The sequence below is a fragment of the Pan troglodytes genome, chromosome 8, assembly GCF_028858775.2.
Source record: "Pan troglodytes isolate AG18354 chromosome 8, NHGRI_mPanTro3-v2.0_pri, whole genome shotgun sequence".
Taxonomy (NCBI): Eukaryota; Metazoa; Chordata; class Mammalia; order Primates; family Hominidae; genus Pan; species Pan troglodytes.
In genome coordinates, this window is record NC_072406.2 from 92,639,195 (window position 1) to 92,662,291 (window position 23,097).

Sequence of the window (23,097 nt, forward strand, 5' to 3'; positions counted from 1 at the left end):
AACAGCTGGTTCTTAAGGGAGTGTCAGTGTTGCAATGATGTTTGATAGAGCTAATCTGGCAATAGGACAGATAATGAGCTTTTCTGTAAATCTAAAAGTTTTGGGCTGAGCGTGATGGCTTATGCCTATAATCCCAGCACTTTGGGAGACTGCAGAGGGAGGATCTCTTGAGCCAGGGGTTTGAGATTAGCCTGGGCAACATAGTGAAACCCTATTTCTACAAAAAATTAAAAAATTAACTTGGTGTGGTGGTACACACCTGTGGTCCCAGCTACTTGGGAGGCTGAGGTAGGAGGACCATGTGAAGCTGGGAGTTTAAGATCCTGTCTCTAAAAAGAGAAAAAAAGTTTTAAGTTAAAGGTCCACTCTGTTCTGAGTTGATGTTCTTTTTCTGCCCCCTTTCCCCATCCTTTTTTTTGTTGTTGAGACAGAGTCTCGCTCTGTTGCCCAGGCTGGAGTGCAGTGGCGCGATCTTGGCTCACTGTAACTTCTGCCTCCTGGGTTCAAGCAGTTCTCTGCCTCAGCCTCCCAAGTAGGTAGGATTATAGGCGCCTGCCACCACACCCAGCTAATTTTTGTATTTTTAGTAGAGGCAGGGTTTCACCATCTTGGCCAGGCCAGTCTTGGACTCCTGACTTTGTGATCCACCTGCCTTGGCCTCCCAGAGTGCTGGGATTACAGGCATGAGCCATGGTGCCCGGCCTCCCCATCCTTTTTATACAGTCATCCCTCCACTGTCCAAGGGGGTTTGGTTCCAGGACATACCCCCTCCATGATGCCAAAATCCATAGATGCTCAAGTCCCTAATATAAAATGGTGTAGTATTTGCATATAACCTTCACACATTCTTCCCTAAACTTTAAACCATCTCCAGATTACATAAAAATATCTAATACAATGTAAAGGCTGGCTGGGTGCGGGGGCTCACGCTTATAATACAAGCATGTTGGGAGGCTGAGGCAGGCGAATTGCTTGAGCCCAGGAGTTCGAGTCCAGCCTGGGCAACATAGTGAGACCCTGTCTCTTAAAAAAAATTTAAAAATCAATTGGGCTTGGTAACACACTCCTGTAGTCCCAGCTACTTGAGAGGCTGAGGCAGGATTGCTTGAGCCTGGGAGGTCAAGGCTGCAGTGAGCCCAGTTTGCGCCATTGCACTTGAGCCTAGGAGACAGAGCAAGACCCTGTCTCAAAAACAAAAGTAAATGCTGTGAAAATAGTTGTTTTACTGTTTTTTTTTTTTTTTGAGACGGAGTCTTGCTCTGTCGCCCAGGCTGGAATGCAGTGGCGAGATCTCTGCTGCTCACTGCAAGCTCCGCCTCCCGGGTTCACGCCATTCTCCTGTCTCAGCCTCCCGAGTAGCTGGGAATACAGACACCCGCTACCACACCCGGCTAATTTTTTGTATTTTTAGTAGAGACGGGGTTTTACCATGTTAGCCAGGGTGGTCTCGATATCCTGACCTTGTGATCTGCCCGCCTCGGCCTCCCAAAGTGCTGGGATTACAGGCAGTTTTACTGTATTTTTTACTTGTATCATTTTTTGTTTTGTTTTGTTTTTTTAATATTTTTCAAATATTTTTCATTCCCAGTTGGCTGAATCCATGGATACAGAACTGTGGTTGCAGAAGGCTGACTGTATTAAATCTCACAATTTCTGTAGGTCAGAGGTCCAGGCCCAGCATAGCTAAACTTATTCCCTCCTTAGGGTCTCACAAAGCCCAAATCAAATTGTTGGCAGGGCTGTGCTTCTCTCTGGAGGCTCTGGGAAGAATCCACTTCTAGGCTCATTCAGGTTTTCAGCAGAGTGCAGTTTCTTGCTACATGTAGGACTGAGTCCTTGCTAACTGTCAGCCAGGGCTACTCTTAGCCCTTAGAGTCCCTCACTGGTCCTCGCATGTGGCCCCTGTACTCAGATCCAGCAGCAGTGCATCAAATCCTGCTGCTGCTTCTCTGCCTTCCTCTTCTGCCCTCAACTGGGAGGAAGCTCTGCTTTTAAGGGCTCATGTAATTACATTGGATAGCTCAGATGATCCCCCTATGTTAAGATCAGTTGATTAGTAACCTTAATTACATGTGTCAAGTCTCTTTTGCCCTTTCTTTTATGTAATAATGGACTATACTTCCTGATTTTTTCACTTTGCTAAATAAAAAGGTGGCAATTAAAAATACTTTGAAATGTTCCTAGAGGTCTTCTGGGTAAAAAATAGTGGTTTGAGTAGACACATGTAATTTTGCTTTCTCCTAAAACCCCACATAAGATAAAGGGAGTTGTAAAAAAGAAATCAATGCATGAGGACAGGGAGAATGAGAAAGAAAACAACAGCAAGAAAAATTTTGCAAGCAAAGAGTACATGAATGATTCAGTTTAAAATGTAGGAGTGGATGGCATGAGATTTTTTTTGTGGGGGGAGGGGAATGTGGGCATCAGAGGTTGCTGAGTACAAGAATAGTTTGAAAGCAGCTAATGCAGTTACATCCTTCCATCCCTTCCTTTCCTTCCACCGTGATGCTGGGTGATGGCCTCCGACTTTAGCTGCATGTTGCACATTTCTGCAGAAGGAAAAACCAAGGGCCCAGGAGCCTCCAGGTATTCTTGGGAGTTAATATAGAGACCACCTCCATTCTCTAGTCTTCTAACCCCTTTTAGCTTCTAGAACATTGACAGCCAGGCCCTTATAGATGAAAAGGGGCCTCACTGTGGAGTCTAACCAGCCTAAGATGGGAAAAAAATACAAATGATGCTGACAACAGGGATTTCCCAGCAAATGGCCCAACCAGATCATCCTAGACAGAAACTTAGCTGCCCAAGGACTCAGAGCTTCCAGCTAGTTCCTGAGTCATTCACCCTTAGTCATGCGGACTGCCAGGGATTACTAGATGGCTAAAGAAAGTGCCTAATATGAAGGAAAGCAAAACAAATGAAAAAAAGCAATTTGAAAGGAAGTCTATTTAGAGAAAAGAACATTTTGAAAAAAATTCTTGTATCCATGAAATAAGAACAGGATACAATAAAAAGGAACAGTTAGAAAACAAAGTTATCAGAAAATTTTTAAAAAATAAGAGCAGAGCAAAGATATCAGTAGTAGTATTAGAAAATAAAGTTCAGGGAGTCTTTCAGAAAATAGAGCAAACAGATGAGGAGATGAATAATAAATAAGGCAGAAAAGGTAAGAAAATTAAAGCATCAGCCAGGCTTCCCACATCAATTGATAGGAGCTAACCGAAAGGGAAAACAGAGAAGAATGCAAGTGTCAAAATCATTGAGGAAAATATTGCCTGAAATAGGTTATTAGCTTCTCTATGGAAGGGCCTGTGGAATATTGAGCCAAGTAGTTGAAGGCAGACCCAGACTAGTACCCTCAGATGTCAATATGCTTGGAAGAAGGGGATGATGCTACAAGTTACACAGAGAAAGAAACAGGTCAAATACAGAGATCAGAAATCTGAGTGGTTTCGGGCTTCTCAATACATCTGAATATAGGAGGTGGGGGAGTGATGCCTTCATCATGCTCAATGAAATGGATCCCCAGCTTAGAACTCTGCACACAGCCAAACTCATTCAAGAGTGAAGGTATCCTGTAATCCCAGCACTTTGGGAGGCCGAGGCAGGCGGATCACTTGAGACCAGGAGTTCAAGACCAGCCTGGCCAACATGGCAAAACCCTGTCTCCATTAAGAATATAAAAATTCCACAATGGTTGAACTAGTTTACAGTCCCACCAACAGTGTAAAAGTGTTCCTATTTCTCCACATCCTCTCTAGCACCTGTTGTTTCCTGACTTTTTAATGATTGCCATTCTAACTGGTGTGAGATGGTATCTCATTGTGGTTTTGATTTGCATTTCTCTGATGGCCAGTGATGGTGAGCATTTTTCCATGTGTTTTTTGGCTGCATAAATGTCTTCTTTTGAGAAGTGTCTGTTCATGTCCTTCACCCACTTTTTGATGGGGTTATTTGTTTTTTTCTTGTAAATTTGTTTGAGTTCATTGCAGATTCTGGATATTAGCCCTTTGTCAGATGAGTAGGTTGCGAAAATTTTCTCCCATTTTGTAGGTTGCCTGTTCACTCTGATGGTAGTTTCTTTTGCTGTGCAGAAGCTCTTTAGTTTAATTAGATCCCATTTGTCAATTTTGGCTTTTGTTGCCATTGCTTTTGGTGTTTTAGACATGAAGTCCTTGCCCATGCCTATGTCCTGAATGGTAATGCCTAGGTTTTCTTCTAGGGTTTTTGTGGTTTTAGGTCTAACGTTTAAGTCTTTAATCCATCTTGAATTAATTTTTGTATAAGGTGCAAGGAAGGGATCCAGTTTCAGCTTTCTACATATGGCTAGCCAGTTTTCCCAGCACCATTTATTAAATAGGGAATCCTTTCCCCATTGCTTGTTTTTGTCAGGTTTGTCAAAGATCAGATAGTTGTAGATATGTGGCATTATTTCTGAGGCCTCTGTTCTGTTCCATTGGTCTATATCTCTGTTTTGGTACCAGTACCATGCTGTTTTGGTTACTGTAGCCTTGTAGTATAGTTTGAAGTCAGGTAGCATGATGCCTCCAGCTTTGTTCTTTTGGCTTAGGATTGACTTGGCGACGCGGGCTCTTTTTTGGTTCCATATGAACTTTAAAGTGGTTTTTTCCAATTCTGTGAAGAAAGTCATTGGTAGCTTGATGGGGATGGCATTGAATCTATAAATTACCTTGGGCAGTATGGCCATTTTCATGATATTGATTCTTCCTACCCATGAGCATGGAATGTTCTTCCATTTCTTTGTATCCTCTTTTATTTCATTGAGCAGTGGTTTGTAGTTCTCCTTGAAGAGGTCCTTCACGTCCCTTGTAAGTTGGATTCCTAGGTATTTTGTTCTCTTTGAAGCAATTGTGAATGGGAGTTCACTCACGATTTGGCTCTCTGTTTGTCTGTTATTGGTGTATAAGAATGCTTGTGATTTTTGTACATTGATTTTGTATCCTGAGACTTTGCTGAAGTTGCTTATCAGCTTAAGGAGATTTTGGGCTGAGACAATGGGGTTTTCTAAATATACAATCATGTCATCTGCAAACAGGGACAATTTGACTTCCTCTTTTCCTAATTGAATACCATTTATTTCCTTCTCCTGCCTAATTGCCCTGGCCAGAACTTCCAACACTATGTTGAATAGGAGTGGTGAGAGAGGGCATCCCAGTCAGTGTGGCGATTCCTCAGGGATCTAGAACTAGAAATACCATTTGACCCAGCCATCCCATTACTGGGTATATACCCAAAGGACTATAAATCATGCTGCTATAAAGACACATGCACACGTATGTTTATTGCGGCACTATTCACAATAGCAAAGACTCGGAACCAACCCAAATGTCCAACAATGATAGACTGGATTAAGAAAATGTGGCACATATACACCATGGAATACTGTGCAGCCATAAAAAATGATGAGTTCATGTCCTTTGTAGGGACGTGGATGAAATTGGAAATCATCATTCTCAGTAAACTATTGCAAGAACAAAAAACCAAACACCGTATATTCTCACTCATAGGTGGGATTTGAACAAGGAGAACACATGGACACAGGAAGGGGAACATCACACTCTGGGGACTGTTGTGGGGTGGGGGGAGGAGGGAGGGATAGCTTTAGGAGATATACCTAATGCTAAATGACGAGTTAATGGGTGCAGCACACCAACATGGCACATGTATACATACATAACCTGCATATTGTGCACATGTACCCTAAAACTTAAAGTATAATAATAATAAAATAAAAGAATATAAAAATTAGCTGGGCGTGGTGGTGCATGCCTGTATCCTAGCTACTCCAGAGGCTGAGGCAGGAGAATCTCTGGAACCTGGAAGGCAGAGTTTGCAGTGAGCTGAGGTTGCGCCAGGGCTCTCCAGCCAGGGTGAAGGAGTGAGACTCTGTTTCAAAAAAAAAGAGTGAAGGTAGAAAAAAAATGTTTCAGACATACTGGATGTGAAAAACTTGGCTTTCACATTGAAGAAACTCATGAAGGTGAACAAAGACTGGATCTTCTTTAGGGTGTATCCCAAAAGATGTAAAGGGAATTCTGTGCACTGGTCCAGATGGAAGGATCTCCGAAAGCCCCAGGAGGATTTCTTTTTGAAGAAGAAATAGAAATAAAACATCAGATGTGAAAAAACTCAGGGTAGATTTAGACAACTGACATCAAATTTTTGGTTAAATATTGATAAATTCATAGAAAATTAAGCAAACAAAACAAGTTGTACGGGAAAAGAAATGAAATCACGTGTTATGTTGCTCACTCTGATAGCTCACATGGTCATAATAAGGTCAACTATGAAAATTACTCCAGCCAGCACTGCAGTTTAATTAGTGGAGAGATTGGAAAGGACAAGCATGAGGGGTGGCTTGCAGGGAGAGGGATTTATGGGGAGTAAAGGGTTAAGTCCTCCTCTTCCAAGGTAGAAAGCAGATGCATAATGCATAAAACTGAAAAGCTGGGGAATTGTAATACAAAATGGCGCGATCTCGGCTCACCGCAACCTCCGCCTCCTGGGTTCAAGCAATTCTCCTGCCTCTGCCTCCCAATTAACTGGGATTACAGGCATGGGCCACCGCACCTGGCTAATTTTTTTTTTGAGACGGAGTCTCGCTCTGTCGCTCACTGCAAGCTCTGCCTCCTGGGTTCATGCCATTCTCCTACCTCAGCCTCCCGAGTAGCTGGGACTACAGGCACCTGCCACCATGCCTGGCCAATTGTTTGTATTTTTAGTAGAGATGGGGTTTTACCATGTTAGCCAGGATGGTCTCGATCTCCTGACCTCGTGATCCTCCCACCTCGGCCTTGCAAAGTGCTGGGATTACAGGCGTGAGCCACTGCGCTCAGCCTATATGCAGACAGTTCTAAGAGATATTTGGGTGTAAACATCAAGAGTCAGCTAGAAGTTGGAAGTGTCACCTAGAAAGGGAAAACCTGACTTAAGGGCTGGGATCTGCTGTTTTCTCAACACGGTTTTTACAGTAGTTGATTCTTAGATTATGTGCAGTTATGATTTTGAAAAATGAAAAGAAAAAAGCAAATCTACAATGCACAGCATGTGATAAGGGGACATATTTCACAAAACTGATTTTTATTTTTTTGAGTTGGAGTCTCGCTCTGTGGCTCAGGCTGGAGTGCACTGGCGCAATCTCAGCTCACTGCAACCTCCGCTTCCCAGGTTCAAGCAATTCTCCTGCCTCAACCTCCCGAGTAGCTGGGATTACAGGTGCCCGCCACCACGCCTGGCTAATTTTTTGTATTTTTAGTAGAGACGGGGTTTCGCCATGTTGACCAGGCTGGTCTCAAACTCCTGACCTCAAGTGATCCACCTGCCTCAGCCTCCCAGAGTGCTGTGATTATAGGCATGAACCACTGTGCCCGGCCTCCACAAAACTCATTTTAGTTGTGCATGTGAGTGTGCGTGTGCACTGGATTGACTTTTGTTAAATGTATTTCTTACTATGGGTTGTGATAAGATTTGAAAACCCTTGTTTAGTGGTTTCTCATTGTCAGTTCACTTTTCTTTTCCTTTTTTTTTTTTTTTTTGAGACGGAGTTTCGCTCTTGTTGCCCAGGCTGGAGTGCAATGGCACGATCTCGGCTCACTGCAACCCCCGCCTCTCTGGTTCAAGCGATTCTCCTGCCTCAGCTTCCCGAGTAGCTGGTATTACAGGCGTGAGCCACCACGCCTGGCTAATTTTGTATTTTTAGTAGAGATGGGGTTTCACCATGTTGGTCAGGCTGGTCTCAAACTCCTGACCTCAGGTGATCCACCTGTCTCGGCCTCCCAAAGTGCTGGGATTATAGGCGTGAGTCACTTTGCCCAGCCAGCCAGTTCACTTTTCACACTTATGAACTGTTGAGATATTTTACAGTTGAGAATGTGCTACTTTTTTAATTTAAAAAAGGGCAGGAGGGAGGAATATTAAAGGTGAGTACAACACTGAAGCCAAGGAGCCCTGTTTATGATGACTGCCAGCCTTATCATATTGTAGCAAGCATTCTCCTCCCCAGCAGGGGCACCTCCAACCAGCAGCGGCCCCATTTTCATTTATAATACAAAGGTGGTAATGGTAAGTGTGATGCTGGAAACCTTTTTGGAAAATCACTTGTAAGTCCACCACCACCCCATGCAGCCATTTTCATGCTCTTAACATTCCACTTTGGCCTTTAAGCACATGCTTACAAATTGTCTCATAATTGCAAACCATGAGGTTCATGTTTCACTTAATGTGTATTCTTTTTCTGGAGGCAAATTCTTAGTCATTAGTTTATTGATTAAGGGTGTGACCTTTTTTTGGGTGGTAAATGTAACCATATTGCTACCAAATGGTAGTAACCGTTTCATCTGCTGCCAACAAGGAATAAATGTGTTTGCCACAATAGTGGTGGCAATTTTGTTAAATTAAAAAGTGTAAAGTAGGCCGGGTGTGGTGGCTTATGCCTATAATCCCAGCACTTTGGGAGGCTGAGATGGGCGTCAGTAGTTCGAGATCAGCCTGGCCAACATGGTGAAACTCCTGTCTCTACTAAAAATACAAAAATTAGTTGGACATGGTGTCGGTCGCCTGTAATCTCAGCTACTCAGTAGGCTGAGGCAGGATAATCACTTGAACCCGGGAGGCGGAGGTTGCAGTGAGCCAAGATCGCACCATTGCACTCCAGCCTAGGCAACAAGAGCGAAACTCTGTCTCAAAAAAAAAAGTGTAAAATAGGCCAGGCACGGTGACTCAAGCCTGTAATCTCAGCACTTTGGAAGGCCAAGGTGGGCGGATTGCTTTGAGCTCAGGAGTTCAAGACCAGCCTGGGCAACATGATGAAACCCCGTTTGTACAAAAAATACAAAAATTAGCCAGGCCTGGTGGCATGCACCTGTGGTCCCAGCTACTCCAGAGGCTGAGGCTAGAGAATCACTTGAACCAGGGAGGCGGAGGTTGCAGTGAGCTGAGTGCGCCATTGCACTCCAGCTTGGGCAACAGAGCGGGACTTGTTTAAAAAAAAAAAAGTGTAAAGTAGTATATCTGGATTGTCTTTAAGTTTTATTTCAGTGACATTGAAAATTTTTCCTTTTCTTTTTATTTTTTTATTTTTTAAAGACCGGGTCTTGCTCTGTCACCCAGACTGGAGTGCAGTGGTGTGATCACTGTTCATCACAGCCTTGACCTCCCAGGCTCAAGCGATCATCCCGCCTCAGCCTCCCAAGTAGCTGGGACTTCAGACACCACACCCAGCTAATTTTTGTACTTTTTGTAGAGATGGTGTTTGGCCTTGTTGCGCAGGCTTATTTTTCCATTTGTTATGTTATTCTTCCCTTTGTTATTCTTTCCTTTGTGTATAATGTTCATATCCTTTGTTCGTTTGTGTACAACGGGGGTCTTTTTGAAGTATGGGTCTCTAGGTTGCAGATATTTACTGTGTCATAATTTTTTCAGCTGCAGATAACATTTGTGTTTCCTTTTTTATTTTAATGTTACTTTTATTCATGGGGATTTTTTAGATTTGTTATCTGTTCAGGCTTGGTAGTCTTGTGCTTTGAATTGTTTTTTCCTGTTGCCTCAAAAGTTGAAGGAGGGTAAAATGGACTTGAAAACCCTGTTCTCTGGGTGTGGTGTGTGCGTGTATGTGCGTATGCCCTTTAAATCTGTAAGTTGTTATTTGCTTATTATTTAACTCCCCTCAAGTTGCTAACCAGTTATCTCACTACTGTTAAACAATTCTCCCTTTGCCCCGTTTTGAGAAGTTGGTATTTTGATAAACATGTGCCTCCTTCCTGCCACACTGATGCTTTATTTTCTGTCACATTCTTAGAGTTGAGACAGTTTGAGATCTTAATTTTTTTTCTATGCACACAAAATAGCTTTTGGAGATTCTTCTCTGCTGGAATGGTACCTAACATTTGTGAAAAGTTTACCCATCTCTACTTTTAGGAAGGTTCTTAGTCATGCGTGGGTGTGTGTGTGTAAGATAAAGAGTGTTGGTGTTCTTTGTGGATGCATCTGCTCATAGAGGGCTAACTTCTGCCTTCCTTCAGTATGATGTGGTTTAGCAAATGAGGTGAGATGCTAGGGACCATGGTCATTTTGGGAATCATTTTGGGTCAGATCTGGGTTCTAGTTTCAGCACTACTGCCTTTATCAGCCTTCCTGCATTTTTGTGTAAATGCCCTAGTAGCTCCGTTGGTGGCTCAGGAGCGCTCAGTCCTTTTTTCCTCCCTTGGGGTTCTGAAGCCTCCGAGCCATACCTGTTGTGCAGCTCCATCATTACCCCTCCACAGTCAGAAGGCCACCTTACACTGTGTAGGAGGATGTGGCTTAGGCTGGAGTCCAAATGAGTCTCCCATTTACCTTCTTCAGCTTAAATTATGTGGAGACCAGGATCTGCCAGCCCCACAGAGGGTCAGGACCTGCTTTCCAACCCGCTGGCCAACACAGCAGAGAGGGACAGATTGAGAGGTGCCTTCCCTCCCTGTCCCGAGGTTAGGTGGGTGGCAGGGGTGGGGAAGGGGGGAGCGGAGAAGGAAAACTGAAATGTTTCTTTTCAACAGTTTATTGCAATAGTTTCCTCTTCTGTGGGTTGAGGATGGGGGAAAAAGTGTCACTGGGACAGCCCCACCCCTAGACCTCATGGGGTTATCCTGGGTTGTACAAAAATGGCATAATACTGGCGGTGCATGTGCTCTGGGTTGTAAGTGGCACATGCATCAGGATACGTTGTCTGGGTGTGGCACACCTCTTCTTGGATGAGAGAGGGTTTCTTCCTAGTTATTCCGCAGTGTGGCCCCTAGTGTAGTTTCGAGTGTTGATGTTACCAGGGAGGAAGTGAGGGCTTGGAGTTTAGGACGTGGCTGTGAGAGTCTCTGACGGGTGTAGGTGTGGACCCCAGCATCTGAAGGCAGAATTGTTTCCTGGTTGGTCATGCATGTTGGGTGGAAGGTGAAGCAGCAGATGGTGAGGGAAGCCAGGCGCCCTGTGGAGAATCCTTGCTCCAGAGCGCTGGCCTCCCTGCCAACTGCATCCCCATGAAGTGTTCCCTGTAGCCTTTCCATGTTCTATACACTTTATGGGTGTGAGCTGCAGGAGACCAGGGACCGTCAGGTTGAGATTCCCTGTGTTGCCACAGGACAGTCATTTTGCAAAGGCCCCGGGCAGGGGAGCAGAGGTGAGCCACCGACACTGTGGAAAGCACACAGACACGTTTGCTAATGAGCTGGTTTCTTTCTGGAGCTTTCATCAAGGAGGAAGGGGGAAGTTTGGCTTTTCTTACTGCTTCCGGAGAGTTCTTTACAGGGTTGGGTTAAATGAGGTCAAAGGAGCACTCTATAGGATCCAAAGGCATTGGATTCCATGGCTCGCACCAGCCCTCCTTAGTTCCTGAGGCCCAGCTCCCTGGAGGGTACAGCCTTCTACTTTCCAGGCTCCTCTGGGAACCACGAGGAAGAGAGGAGGCGGGATTGTCTTGTCTATAAAAAAAGAATAGAGTGTCTCCCGCTTAGAACATTTTTCTGCCTCATAAGACATTTCCAGCTGAATTGACAGTTCTCTGTGATAAATGTACTTGAGTTTTAGGTTAAAAATTTTTTTTCATCCTATATGCATTAATCCAGACATGGATTTATGGTTGGGTAGCCCAACCCTCCCCTGAAGGGAAAAAAAAGAACAATTTAAAAAGTCAAACCATTGGCTGGGTGTGGTGGCTCATGCAGGTAATCTCAGCAATTTGGGAGGCCCTGGCGGGAGGATTGCTTGAGGCCAGGAGTTTGAGACTAGCCTGGGCAACATAACACAGTGAGACTCCTATCTCTACCTACACAAAAAATTAACAAACCAACCCAGTGCTTTGGGACCCTGTAATTTGAAACAAGCTGGTGAATGCTAGTTATGGCTACCGTTAAGTTAGTTGCCTACAAGGAGCCCCTCTCTGCGAATCCGTGTGCTGCACCACAGCTCAACAGGCCCGTCTACCTTTGTAAGATCCCCAAGGGGACTGCTGCAGCCCTCAGTGCCTAAGCTGATACCTGATCTGCTGGGCATGGGTCTGCTGGCATGTCAGTATCACCGTGGGGGCGGGGGTGGGGGACTTGTCGGAAATGCAGATTCAGGGCTCCAACGCAGACCTTCTTACCAGAACCTTGTGTTGGGGGCTGGGATCTGTATTTAAAATAAGTGATTCTGATGCTGCCAGCCAGGACCCTCATGCCAGTGACATTGGAGCAGGTCACTAAAAGCCCCACTTTAGTTGAGGATGCTGAGGTCCTGAGAGAGCAGGGACTTGCATGGGCTGAGGTCATGTTGCTGAAGGAAGGCGCCTGTGTCTCTTCCTTGAGAGCTCCTTTTCTCCCTGCAGCCGCTCTGGCCCATGCAGTGTTCAGGCCTTGTGTGTGTCCTTGTGTCCTTGTGTCCTGTAGAGTTCTTGGGCAACAGGTGGTTGTGTTCACACTCATTCTTGGAGGCAAGTTTTATGGATGTGCTCTTGTGATGGTGGGGCGGTGGTAGGGGGAAGGTGGGGATAGGGCAGCTGGGTAGCCGTCTGCCTGTCATTCTCCCCAGCTGGTTTCCGAGGTCAGACAGAAGGAGGGTCTGGTGGGTGAGTGGTGGTGTCTAGGCTGTGCCCGTCAATTCCACACCGTGGGAGAGGTGGAGCGGTCACAGGTTCCATTTCCAGAGGAGTGTGGTTTCATGTCCCTTCTTGGCACTTCTTTCTCAGAACATTGCAGACCAACAGCCAGCCTGCCGTGGCTGCCTCACAGGAAGGGGTTTTGCAAGTAGCCACTCCGTGGAAACTGGTTTCTCACTGGCGGATGTGGGTGGGTCGCCTCCTCACCTCTAGAGTGGCCTTGTCTCCTTTCGCCTTGGGCTGTGTTACTCTCCTCACCTGGGAAGTGGGGGGTGAGCAGGGGGCTGGCATGGGACCACTGCCCTACGGGCCTCTGATCCTGTCCCTACCTGTGCACTTGAGGCACTCCCTCCTTCCCCACTGTTCAGCCACTGCATTGGGGGCAGGGGACCATGGAGGACTTCGGGGTCCACCTGGATTGCCACTGGGGTTCAAAAAGGAAAGCAGCAAAGGTAGGCCAGGCCCTCAGAAAAGTCCCTTGGAAATAGCACCCTCCTGCAGTAGGATCTCTGAGGTTGCTTTGAGGGTTAGACACAGATAAAAAACAGTGGCCCCACCCTTCACTCTGTAGTTCACAGGGTCTTCCCACATAGGCTGTGTAGTCCAAGCTTCATTACAGCCCTGGAGGACAAAGCTATGGCTATAGTCTGGGTTGAGGTGGAGTAGGGGGTGAGTGACAGGGGAGGGAGGGAGCAGGGGGATGGCTGCTGGCTGCAGTGGCCTTCCTCACCTCTGAGGGCTGAGCTTCAGAGGTTTTCAGAAAATGTTGCATGAATGAGTATGGAGCCCTCATCTTGGCTTTTCTTCACTGGGCACAGTTGGATCATGTCCAGACCTGCCTGCACGTTCATCTCCCAAACATGGCTCTTTGTGGTCAAGCCCGTTTCTTCTGTTGGCTCTGGTGGGTGGAAAGAACGTGGACTGTGAAGTCCCCTGTCCTTGGTTCCAATCCTGGGCTGTCATTGCTCTCTTGTCCTTGGGCAAGTCATGTGACCTTTCTGAATGGTTTCCTCAACCATGAAGTGGAAAAAAATCAATTCCCAATCGAGAGGTGATGAGATCAATATTTGGGAAGGCTCCAAGCAGAATTCCTGGTACTTAGAAGACACTTAAAAAGCATCTTTCTTCCTTTCAAAAATCTCCCTTATCCTTTCGTTTGTCTTTTGGAGAGCTGATTTAACCTGAGTTTTGCATTACCTATACCTGGCCTTGGTATCAGGCCTCTGCTTGGACCAGTAAAGGGTCATGAGGGAAATGATCGGGAGCTTTCTAGAATCCGCATATGAGCAGGTTTGGGGGAAAGGTTTTAACGCTGAGCCTGCCATCTCACTAGTCACACATCTCTCCGCAGATTCTGCTTCTCAGAAGATGCACTATTATAGATACTCTAACGCCAAGGTCAGCTGCTGGTACAAGTACCTCCTTTTCAGCTACAACATCATCTTCTGGGTAAGTGGATGAGAGCGGCCACATTCCCTTGTTTAGTCCTGCATTCAGTAAATTATGGTTTTCTACACACTCTTGATTTGCCAGACACTATGTAAGGCTCTGGGATAAGGTGGTGGGCAGGGTCAGTGACCCCTACCCTCACAGAACCAGTTGCAGCTGTGGGGATGGGGGAAGGCCAAAGGCCGAGGTGATTGAAAGCCAGAGTAAGGCCAACCCAGCCTTGGGGGTTCAGGAAGCCTTGGGGCTCTGGCCCAGATGCCTGTCTGTCTCCCCTACCTGCCCGTGTTCCGATCCTGGGAGTGCCCCAATGAGACATCAACAGCAAGGTACTTTGTGTGCATCTGACTATGGGCCAGGCCCTGTTTTAGGTTCTGGGAGGTGATAACAGACAAGGGCAATAAAGTCTTATCCTTGTAGTGCTTATGTGTAACCAAGAGCCATGTTAGCCTCCTGAGCAACAGGACAGTGAGGGAGAAGCTCCTTGGATAGGGTGACCAGGGACAGGCATTCTGTGGAGGTGACTTGTGGGCTGAAAACTTGAGTACTAATGAAGAGGCAGCCAAGCAGGAGTCTGGGGAAGAATGCTCCAGACAGACAGAATGGCAGCTGCAAAGGGCCTGAGGCAGGAATGAGCTTTGTGTGTGCAAAGGACAAACAGAAGGCCATGTGGCTGGAGCTGAGTAAGTGGGAGAAGGGACACAGGTGGGGACAGAGGCATGCAGGAGCCAGGTCACAAAGGATCATACAGGTCTCAATAAATAGTTGGAATTACTTTCTACTGCTTTAAATAATTATTGGAAGGTTTGTAAGTTGGGTGGTGTGATCTGATTTTGGAGTGACTACAGAGTGAGGGGATGGATGGTGGTACCAGGTTCTGAGATGGGATTTGGGTTAGAAGGGGTACATTTAAGTTATCTCATAGCCACCCTCAGGGAGATACTATTTCCTTTGTCGTTGACTGTCCTGGAGATGGAAGTCTTGGCCAACCACCATCAGAGGAAGGGCTGGACCAGATGAGAGCATGGAAGATGGGTGTGTTGACTGAGAAGAGGAGAGGTCTGAATATTGAGCCCTAGGATGCTAGAGGTTGGGTCGAGGAAGAAAACCCACTCCCAAGTTGGCTGAGAGCGAGTGGCCCGTGGTAAAGGGAAGACCAGGAGATTGTGTATTGTAGAAGCCTTTAAAGTAGAAAGGCACAGTCAACCATGGTGCAGGGAGGTGAAGAAGGATGAGGACAGGTCATTGGTAATGGCTTAGACAAAGTGGAGGTTGTTGATGATGTTGACGGGACCACTGTGAGCTCTGGGTAGGGGATCTGGGCGGGTGGATAGAAACCCAGCTGGAGTTGGCTGAGGAGCCAATGAGAAGTAAAGAAGTGAAGGGGATGACTCTTGACAGTTCTTCCAAGGATGCTTGCCTTAAAGAGGAGAAGAAAAATTTGGACACTGGCTGGAGATGGTCAAGGGATTAAGGGAGATATAGCATGTGTTTCTTGCCAGTGGGATTGGTCCAGGGAGAGGCAGACATTGATTCTGTGCAGGAGGGCCTGGGGACATGATCATGCACAGAGTCTTTGAAAACCATTAAACATATTTTATGCATATCTGTGTGGGGGTAGGTGGAGAAAGAAGGACAGAATGAGTGGCCATGATGTCACATTTTGCTTCTACTGCAGATTTGGCATCTCCTATGGGGACTGGAACTCTTGAAAACAAGGCAGACTTACTAAGCCTTCTCAGCCTTGCAAGCTTGATTTTGCAGCCTCATCTCCTGGTGATTTATCTTAGTATGTTTGGGGATTTTCTGTCCTAGAGAAATAAGGTGGGATTCAATGGCTTGGTCTTTTAGCCCACATCTTTTCCTGTGGTCCGATAACTTTGCACCAACATCTGCATCATTGTCCCTGGAATAGGGCATTGCTGGATATTTGATGTGGTGCCTCTGGGTCCCTCTTAATGCGGGAGTCCATGCTCCATCCTCATGATGTATGGCTTCTCAGAGCAGCATTGTTCCGTCTGGAGAGCCCTCTGGCCTTACCTGGTGTTCCCCTCCACCATCCCGCACCCCCAGGCAAGTATATGGTGGAGGTTCGCTGGGCTAGGCAGGCAGTCTGTCACTTGTGCACTTGGACACCCAGTTGCTCCTCTCTGTGGGTGTGCTGCTTGGCTTTGTGCCTCAACCTCCGACTCTCATCTTGATTTCTGCAGCTAGAGCAACACTCTCCCACTACTGCTGTGGCTGAGGGCCCTGGTATCTTCATTTCTTCAGAGGGTTTCAGGAGAGTTTTTGACATCAGGGAGCTCTACTAACTTGCCCAGTAACACGTTTGCAGCACTATATTCCAGTAGTGGAGTGCATGAATCCAGCATGGTAGCAAGTCTGCTGGTGGTTGAAGGGTGCTGCGGTGTTTTTGGGCTTTGCAGATTTGGCAATGTGTGTTGAAAGTTAATCATTTTTCAGTTAGTGTGCATTGGGGCAGAACAGGAAGGAACAAACAGGAACAGTCAGGAAGACCAAACATGAGAGAGCTTGGTTGGGAAATAAGAGTGGGAGGCCAAGTGCCTTGCTTAGGGGGAAGCTGCTGGACCCTCCCCACTGGGTTCCTGGTAGTGATGTGCAGTCTTCATTTGCAATGGAGCTGGCAATGTGGGGTGAGGCCTGAGATGGGCGCACAGACCTCTGGGAAGCTCATGGTATAGCAGGAGGGTGCCGGGCTGGCTCTGGGCACCCAGGGCCTCCCTGAGCTGAGTGACCTGGCTAAGCCTCAGTGTTTTCCTTGTGACGTAGCACTCTCAGCTGCCTAGTGTCTGCCTCAGGTTGCTGAAAATGTATAAAGTGGAATGCCCAAGCCCTTACCTCTGCAGATAAGTTTTCTTTTTTTTTAAATGGAGAAAATATAAAAGTAGGATAATAAAATGAACTCCATGTTCCCACCGTCTAGCTTATTTGATTTGTATCCCCCTGCCCAACCCTTTGGATTATTTTGAAGCAAAGCCCAGGTAGATGATTTTGCAGTGTTTTTATTTGTATTTTGTTTAATGAATTAACAGTGAGCAGTGGTGCAGAAGGATTGCACGTGTTGATGGTGGACACTGGGCTCAGCAGGCAAGTTTGAATGTGCAGAAGGCAACTTGTTGCTTCTGTGACCAATCCTAGGTGTTGGGACAAATATGAGGTTTTATTTAGTAGTTTGCCCTCACTTAGAATTATTTTCACAGGCCTGGCGCGGTGGCTCACATCTGTAATCCCAGCACTTTGGGAGGCCGAGGCGGGCGGATCACGAGGTCAGGAGATCAAGACCATCCTGGCTAACACGGTGAAACTCCGTCTCTACTAAAAATACAAAAAATTAGCCGGGCGTGGTGGTGGGCACCTGTAGCCCCAGCTACTCGGGAGGCTGAGGCAGGAGAATGGCGTGAACCCGGGAGGCGGAGCTTGCAGTGAGCCAAGATCGCGCCACTGTACTCCAGCCTGGGCGACAGAGCGAGACTCAGTCTCAAAAAAAAAAAAAAGACTTATTTTCACAATAGCATTCTTTATAGATAAATACCATTTGGTCGCTAATAGATTTTTTTAAGCTCTCTTTCTGACTTCGGGGCCAAGGTTTTCCCAGGATTGTTAAAACCTGCTTGGGATAAGAAATGTGGATGCCACTGATGTTTGCATGTCTGTTCTGAACCTCTTGGTTTACAGAATGAGAATGGAATGGGCTTCATGAGGTTCTTATCACAAGGATGTTAGGGAAAATATGCTTCCATGCAACATGGCTTTTTGAGAGCGCTAGTGTTTTTTACTTACTAAAAAAATCATTCTTTGGTTGTGCTAGACCTGTTTTTAGTGCAAAAATCTCACTTTGACTTAGGAAATGCAAATCAAAACCACAATGAGATACCACTTCACACCCATTGGGATGGCTATTATTTTAAAAAATGGAAAATAACCGATGTTGATGAGGATGTGGAGAAATTGAAACCTTTGTGCACTGTTAGTGAAAATGTAAAATGGTGCAATTGCTATGGTAAACAGTATGGTAGTTCCACAAAAGTTAAAAATAGAATTACCATATGATCCAACAATTCCACTTCTGGGTATAACCAATAGAGCTGAAAGCAAGATCTCAAAGAGATATTTGTACACCTATGTGCACATTCATAGCAGCATTATTTACAGTTGCGAAAAGGTAGAAACAACCAAAGTGTCCATAGATGATTGAGTGGATAACCAAATGTGATATACAGATGTGAAAGAGCTTAAAAAGGAAGGCAGTTCTGTCACATGCTACAGCATGGGTAAACCTTGAGTACATAGTGCTGAGTGAGATAAGCTAGATGCAAAAAGACAAACACTGTATGATTCCACTTATATGAGGTGCCCACAGTAGTCAGAATCATAGAGACAGGAAGTAGAATGTTGGTTGCTAGGAGCCTGGGAAGGGAAGATTGGGGAGTTGTTGGTTAGTGGGTACAGAAGATCTCACTTTGATGTGCAGAGGAAGGGAAGCTGGGAGAGGCGTACACTGGAGGAGTGGCATCTGGCTCTTTGTCTTTGTTCATTTATACCCCCCACTGGTTCCACAAAGCACTTGGGCTTTTCTAAGTTTGCCGAGTGAATCCTCTAGAGGGATGATTCAGATAATGTCTGCAACTCCAGGGTTGGTTTCCAACACAAGCATTGGCTTTAATCTGCATGCAGAGGTTGGATGAAGTCCTTGCCTGGATCTGCTTCAGAGATGGATTAAAAGTGAAGAACTGAGACCCTTTCTAAATAGACTGTAGGCCTGTGTTACGCAGGAAAGTCCTTTGCTTGCCTTTAGTTTAAAAAAAATGTTTTTAAATGACATTCTGCCATTGGCTTTCTCAGTGACTTGGGTCTATTTGAGCCTACCCTTGTAAAATGTGTGAATTCACCTCTGTGCAGCCTGTTTCTGAGTGAGATGAGAGCCATGGACATCTGTGCTCTGTGACCAGCATGGCTTGAGGCCTATTCCTTCAAAGTCACAGATGCCTCCTGTGAGTAGGGTGAACATGTAATCTATGGTTCAACTTTTGACAGTAAGAGAATTTTGAGAGAGTCTTGCGAATTTTGCCAGAACAACAGGTGTACCCCAGGCCTCTCCTGTGCAAACCTGGGCATGTGGCCACCCTGCACAAGAAAGGGAAGACAAGCCCAAGGTGGAAAGATCAACTCTCTTCCCTTACCTCTGTGTAGGGCATCTTTGCAGGTGGGGTCTTATTCTCTTCCTCTGACTTTTAATGCTCCTCTTTATAGAGGACTTGCCACCTCCCAGGATAGTCTGCTGTTCCTGGGCTCTTCTGACTGATGGAAAATTGCCCTTATTTGAGCTGAACTCTGCTCCTTTGATATCAGACCCCAAGGCCTGATCCCTAGATCTTCAGACAAATGATTTCTTCATTTCCATCTCAGTAATGCAGTCAAAAGGGAAAAGTCTAGTGTTTTAATAATGTATATAGTGTATTTTTGTTTTCACTGCTGGGAAGATGTCCCTTTTTCTCTTCAGGTAGTATTTAATCAACTTTTGTAATTTCGTGGAAATTCGTAAAGGCTAAACAAGGCATCCCAGGTTTACTGCATTTCCTCTTCTATGCCCCAGCGTCCTGTCTGCAGGCACACAGTTTCATATCCTGTGAGTAGTATCCTTGCAGTCTTAAGATACGCATTTTCACACCAGCATCTGCTAATATAGAACATCTACTAATATAGAACATTCCAGGTTGCAACATTATCTTTCCAATTGTATTTTTAGAAATTCCCATATTGGACATTTAGGTTGTTTCCAATTTTTTTGCTATCCTAGATAAGGATGCAGTGATTAGTTTATGTAATACACATTCTTCCCTTTAGGGAAGGGAGGGAAATTATTTGCTGAGATAGATTCCCAGGAGAGATTAATTGGGTCACAAGGTGTGTACATTGTTTTGACCTGCCTGAACATACAGTCAAAATCACATCCCCAGAACGACTGCCCCAATTCATAAGAAGTTGACTCTCTTTTGGCACTGTGTGTGTGTGTGTGTGTGTGTGTGTGTTTACGTGTGTGTATTTCGTCATTTAGGCTTGCCAAGGCAGAGGGCAGGGATTGCTTAATCAGAAACTCCACTAGAGCTTAAGGAGTGGCCTGTGGTGCTGATGCCTGCATGGCCTCAGCCCCTGATTTCCCCAACTTAGGCAAGTGTGAGGCTGGGACCACCAGTTGGGATTACTGGGGAAGGGATGTTCAAAGTGCTCTGAGATTATTGCCTGGCACACAGGACTGTTAAATGCTTGCACGTACTTTCAAGTCTTAAGTAGTTTGGTGTGCTTGTATAACTCTGCCTCCTTGGCTGGTAAATAATCAGCATGGCATAGTCTACAGGAGTGATTTTTCTTGTTTGTACTTTTTTTCTTTAATGGAAATCCTTTTTATAATGATCACTTTTATTGATGTCTGGTTTAGATAGAATAACATTTATTCATTTCAGCTGTACAGTTCAGTGACAGCTGTACATGCCACATAATCACCATCATCACAATGAAGATATAAAACTTTCCCATCACCCCAGAAACTTTCCTTGTGCCCCTACAGTCATGCCTGCCCCACCCTACCCCTTCCCTGGGTGATGGTTGTTCTGCCTCCTGTTGCTATAAATTAAACTCTTTGGTATCTGACTTTTTTTTAGTTAGGTGGTAGTGTCTCCGTTGTTTTTCTGTTTTTAATTACTTTTTAAAAATCTTTTGAAATTATTTTTTATTTTTTAATTGTACAATATACATAACAGAACATTTGTCATTAAAACCATTTTAAGTGTGTAGTTCATTGGCGTTAAGTACATTCACATTCACCTTGATTGGTGTTCTTATTTTTATTATTTCTTCCTTTCTACTTGGGATGATTTTGCTTTTTCTTAGCTACTTAAACTGGAAGATTAGATCACTGATTTTTAGATTTTTTTCCTAATATAAATATTTGAAGCTGTACATTTTCTGCATCCCACACATTTTGATATGTTTTCACTTGATTTGGTAAAAATAGTTTGCATATGCATACTCTATGAACTGTGTCTCCTCCCACCTCCAGGCTGACTTCAAGAGTTTCTCCTTTTATTCTGGATTATAGCAATTTTATACATGCTGGTATAGTTGTCTTTATGTTTATTCTGTTTGGGGGTTCATTGGGCCTTTGAGATTTGTGGGTTTATAGTTTTCATCAGATTTAGAATATTTTAGCCATTATGTTTTCAAATGCACACCCTTTTTCTCCCCTTCCCTGTCCCATTTCCCTAGGACATTGTTTATCTAGGTTGCAGAGGCTCGGTTTAGTTTTTCATTTTGTTGAGTGTTTTACCGTTCTCCTTTAGTTTCCATAGCTTTGTCTTCAGCTTTACTGATCTTTTCTTCCATAGTGTCTCATTGGCTGTTAAACCCATCTAGTGAAGTCTTCAATTCTAATATTATAGTTTCTATTTCTAGTCGTTACATTTAGGTATTTTTTATGTCTCCAATTTCTTTCCTTATCTTATTTATATTTTCCTTTAAATTCCTGAACATATTTGCAATACTTGTTTTGAAGTTGTTGGGATTTCATCTTCTTCATCATTCTTGTGTCTTCTATTTACTGAATTTTTTCTCTTATAGCTCACTTCTTTCCTTTTCTTGCCTATCTAGTAACTTTTGATTGGATATTAGTTATAGTTTTTCTACTAAGTATTCTTCCCTAACAGTATTAAGTCTTTTGTGTCTGACATCTTTCATTTAATATCATATGTGAGATTCATTCATGCAGTTATACGTAGTTGTAGATCATTTATTCTTGTTGTGTAATATTCTATTGTGGGGATATATCATTTGTGTTATTTACAGTTTTAGGCTATTAAGACCTGTTACAGTGATATAAAAACATACCAGTGTTGGAGACCTGAGTATAGGGTATCCCAGGCTTTGTGTGGCTGAGCAGGATGAAATCCCATCTTTCCTCTCCAGGTCCAGATGGTTTTAGTGTGATAGTTTAGAGCTGAGCTTTTCAGACTATGGCTTGCAGGCCAAACCTGGCCTTCCGCCTGTTTTTACACATACAATTTTATTGGAACACAGCCACACCCATTCATTTATGTATTATCTATGGCTGCTTTCCCATTATAACAGCAGAGTTGAGTAATTGCTACGGGGATCATCCAGCACACAAAGCTGAAAATATTTACTATTTGGCCCTTTACAGAGATGCTGACCACTGCCTTAGTATCTTGATTTTCTACCCACCTTTAATCACTGTGAACTGTGCCAAAGTTAGGTTGGGGGGTTCCCTCTCTCCTGGGGGTACTGCCTGTCACCTCCCTTGAATGGCTGTGCTCCCTCCGCCTGCCTTCGTTTCCAGGGCCTTGACTCAGGTTCCTGGGCGGGGCTCAGTGGGGGTCAACTCTCTGTTATCTGGCAACACAGAGACAGCTGTGGAAGCTGCCCCTGGAGCCCTCTGCACAGTCCTTCCCCACACTGGGGCCCTCACATGGGTTTGCTGGCTCTGCTGGGAGGGCACATGTGTTGCCTTTTCTCAGAACCACCCTTCCGGCAGGAGGAAAAGCTGGGGTGTGATAGCTATGTGACCCCATGCAAGGCACCTCCTGCTCTGGGCTCTGTTTCCTTCTGTCATAAGGAAGCCGAGCCCTAGCATCCCTTCTGGCTCCCAGACCTTCTGAACTCCCACTGACAAGTGGCTTGGTTCAGACTTTCAACACAGGACAGATAACTGCAGCTCCTCCCTTGGCCCACTGGGCTCTCAGGGCCAGGTTGGGTCTGGGGTCTGCACCCTCTGGTCCTTTTTGGCTTCAAATTCTATTGAATCGTCAGCATTTCAAGTGGCCACAAGTATCTCTGTTGTTTCCTGAATGCCCCAGGCCTGGATTCAGGATTTCTTATTCTGGAGAGTACCAGGACCCTGGGGTTTCCGTCTGGTGTAATTTATAATGGCAAAACTCAGCCAGTGGGAGATGCATGGGTCCTTGCTGCTTATTTTGCTGATTGACAGACTGAGGCCC

The 23,097-nt window shown here is 45.1% G+C and overlaps 1 protein-coding gene across 6 annotated transcripts in view; it reads left to right on the forward strand.

The window, feature by feature from the left end:
• The window catches only part of TSPAN14 (tetraspanin 14), a 65,363-nt gene that overhangs the window by 21,013 nt on the left and 21,253 nt on the right, over positions 1-23,097 (forward strand). For all 6 annotated transcript variants that reach the window (XM_016918763.4, XM_054659752.2, XM_054659753.2 and 3 more), the window contains one exon: positions 13,974-14,071. In XM_016918763.4, the coding sequence (XP_016774252.1) occupies positions 13,991-14,071 (81 nt within the window). In that variant the 5' untranslated portion in view covers positions 13,974-13,990. The remainder of the gene's footprint in view (positions 1-13,973; positions 14,072-23,097) is intronic.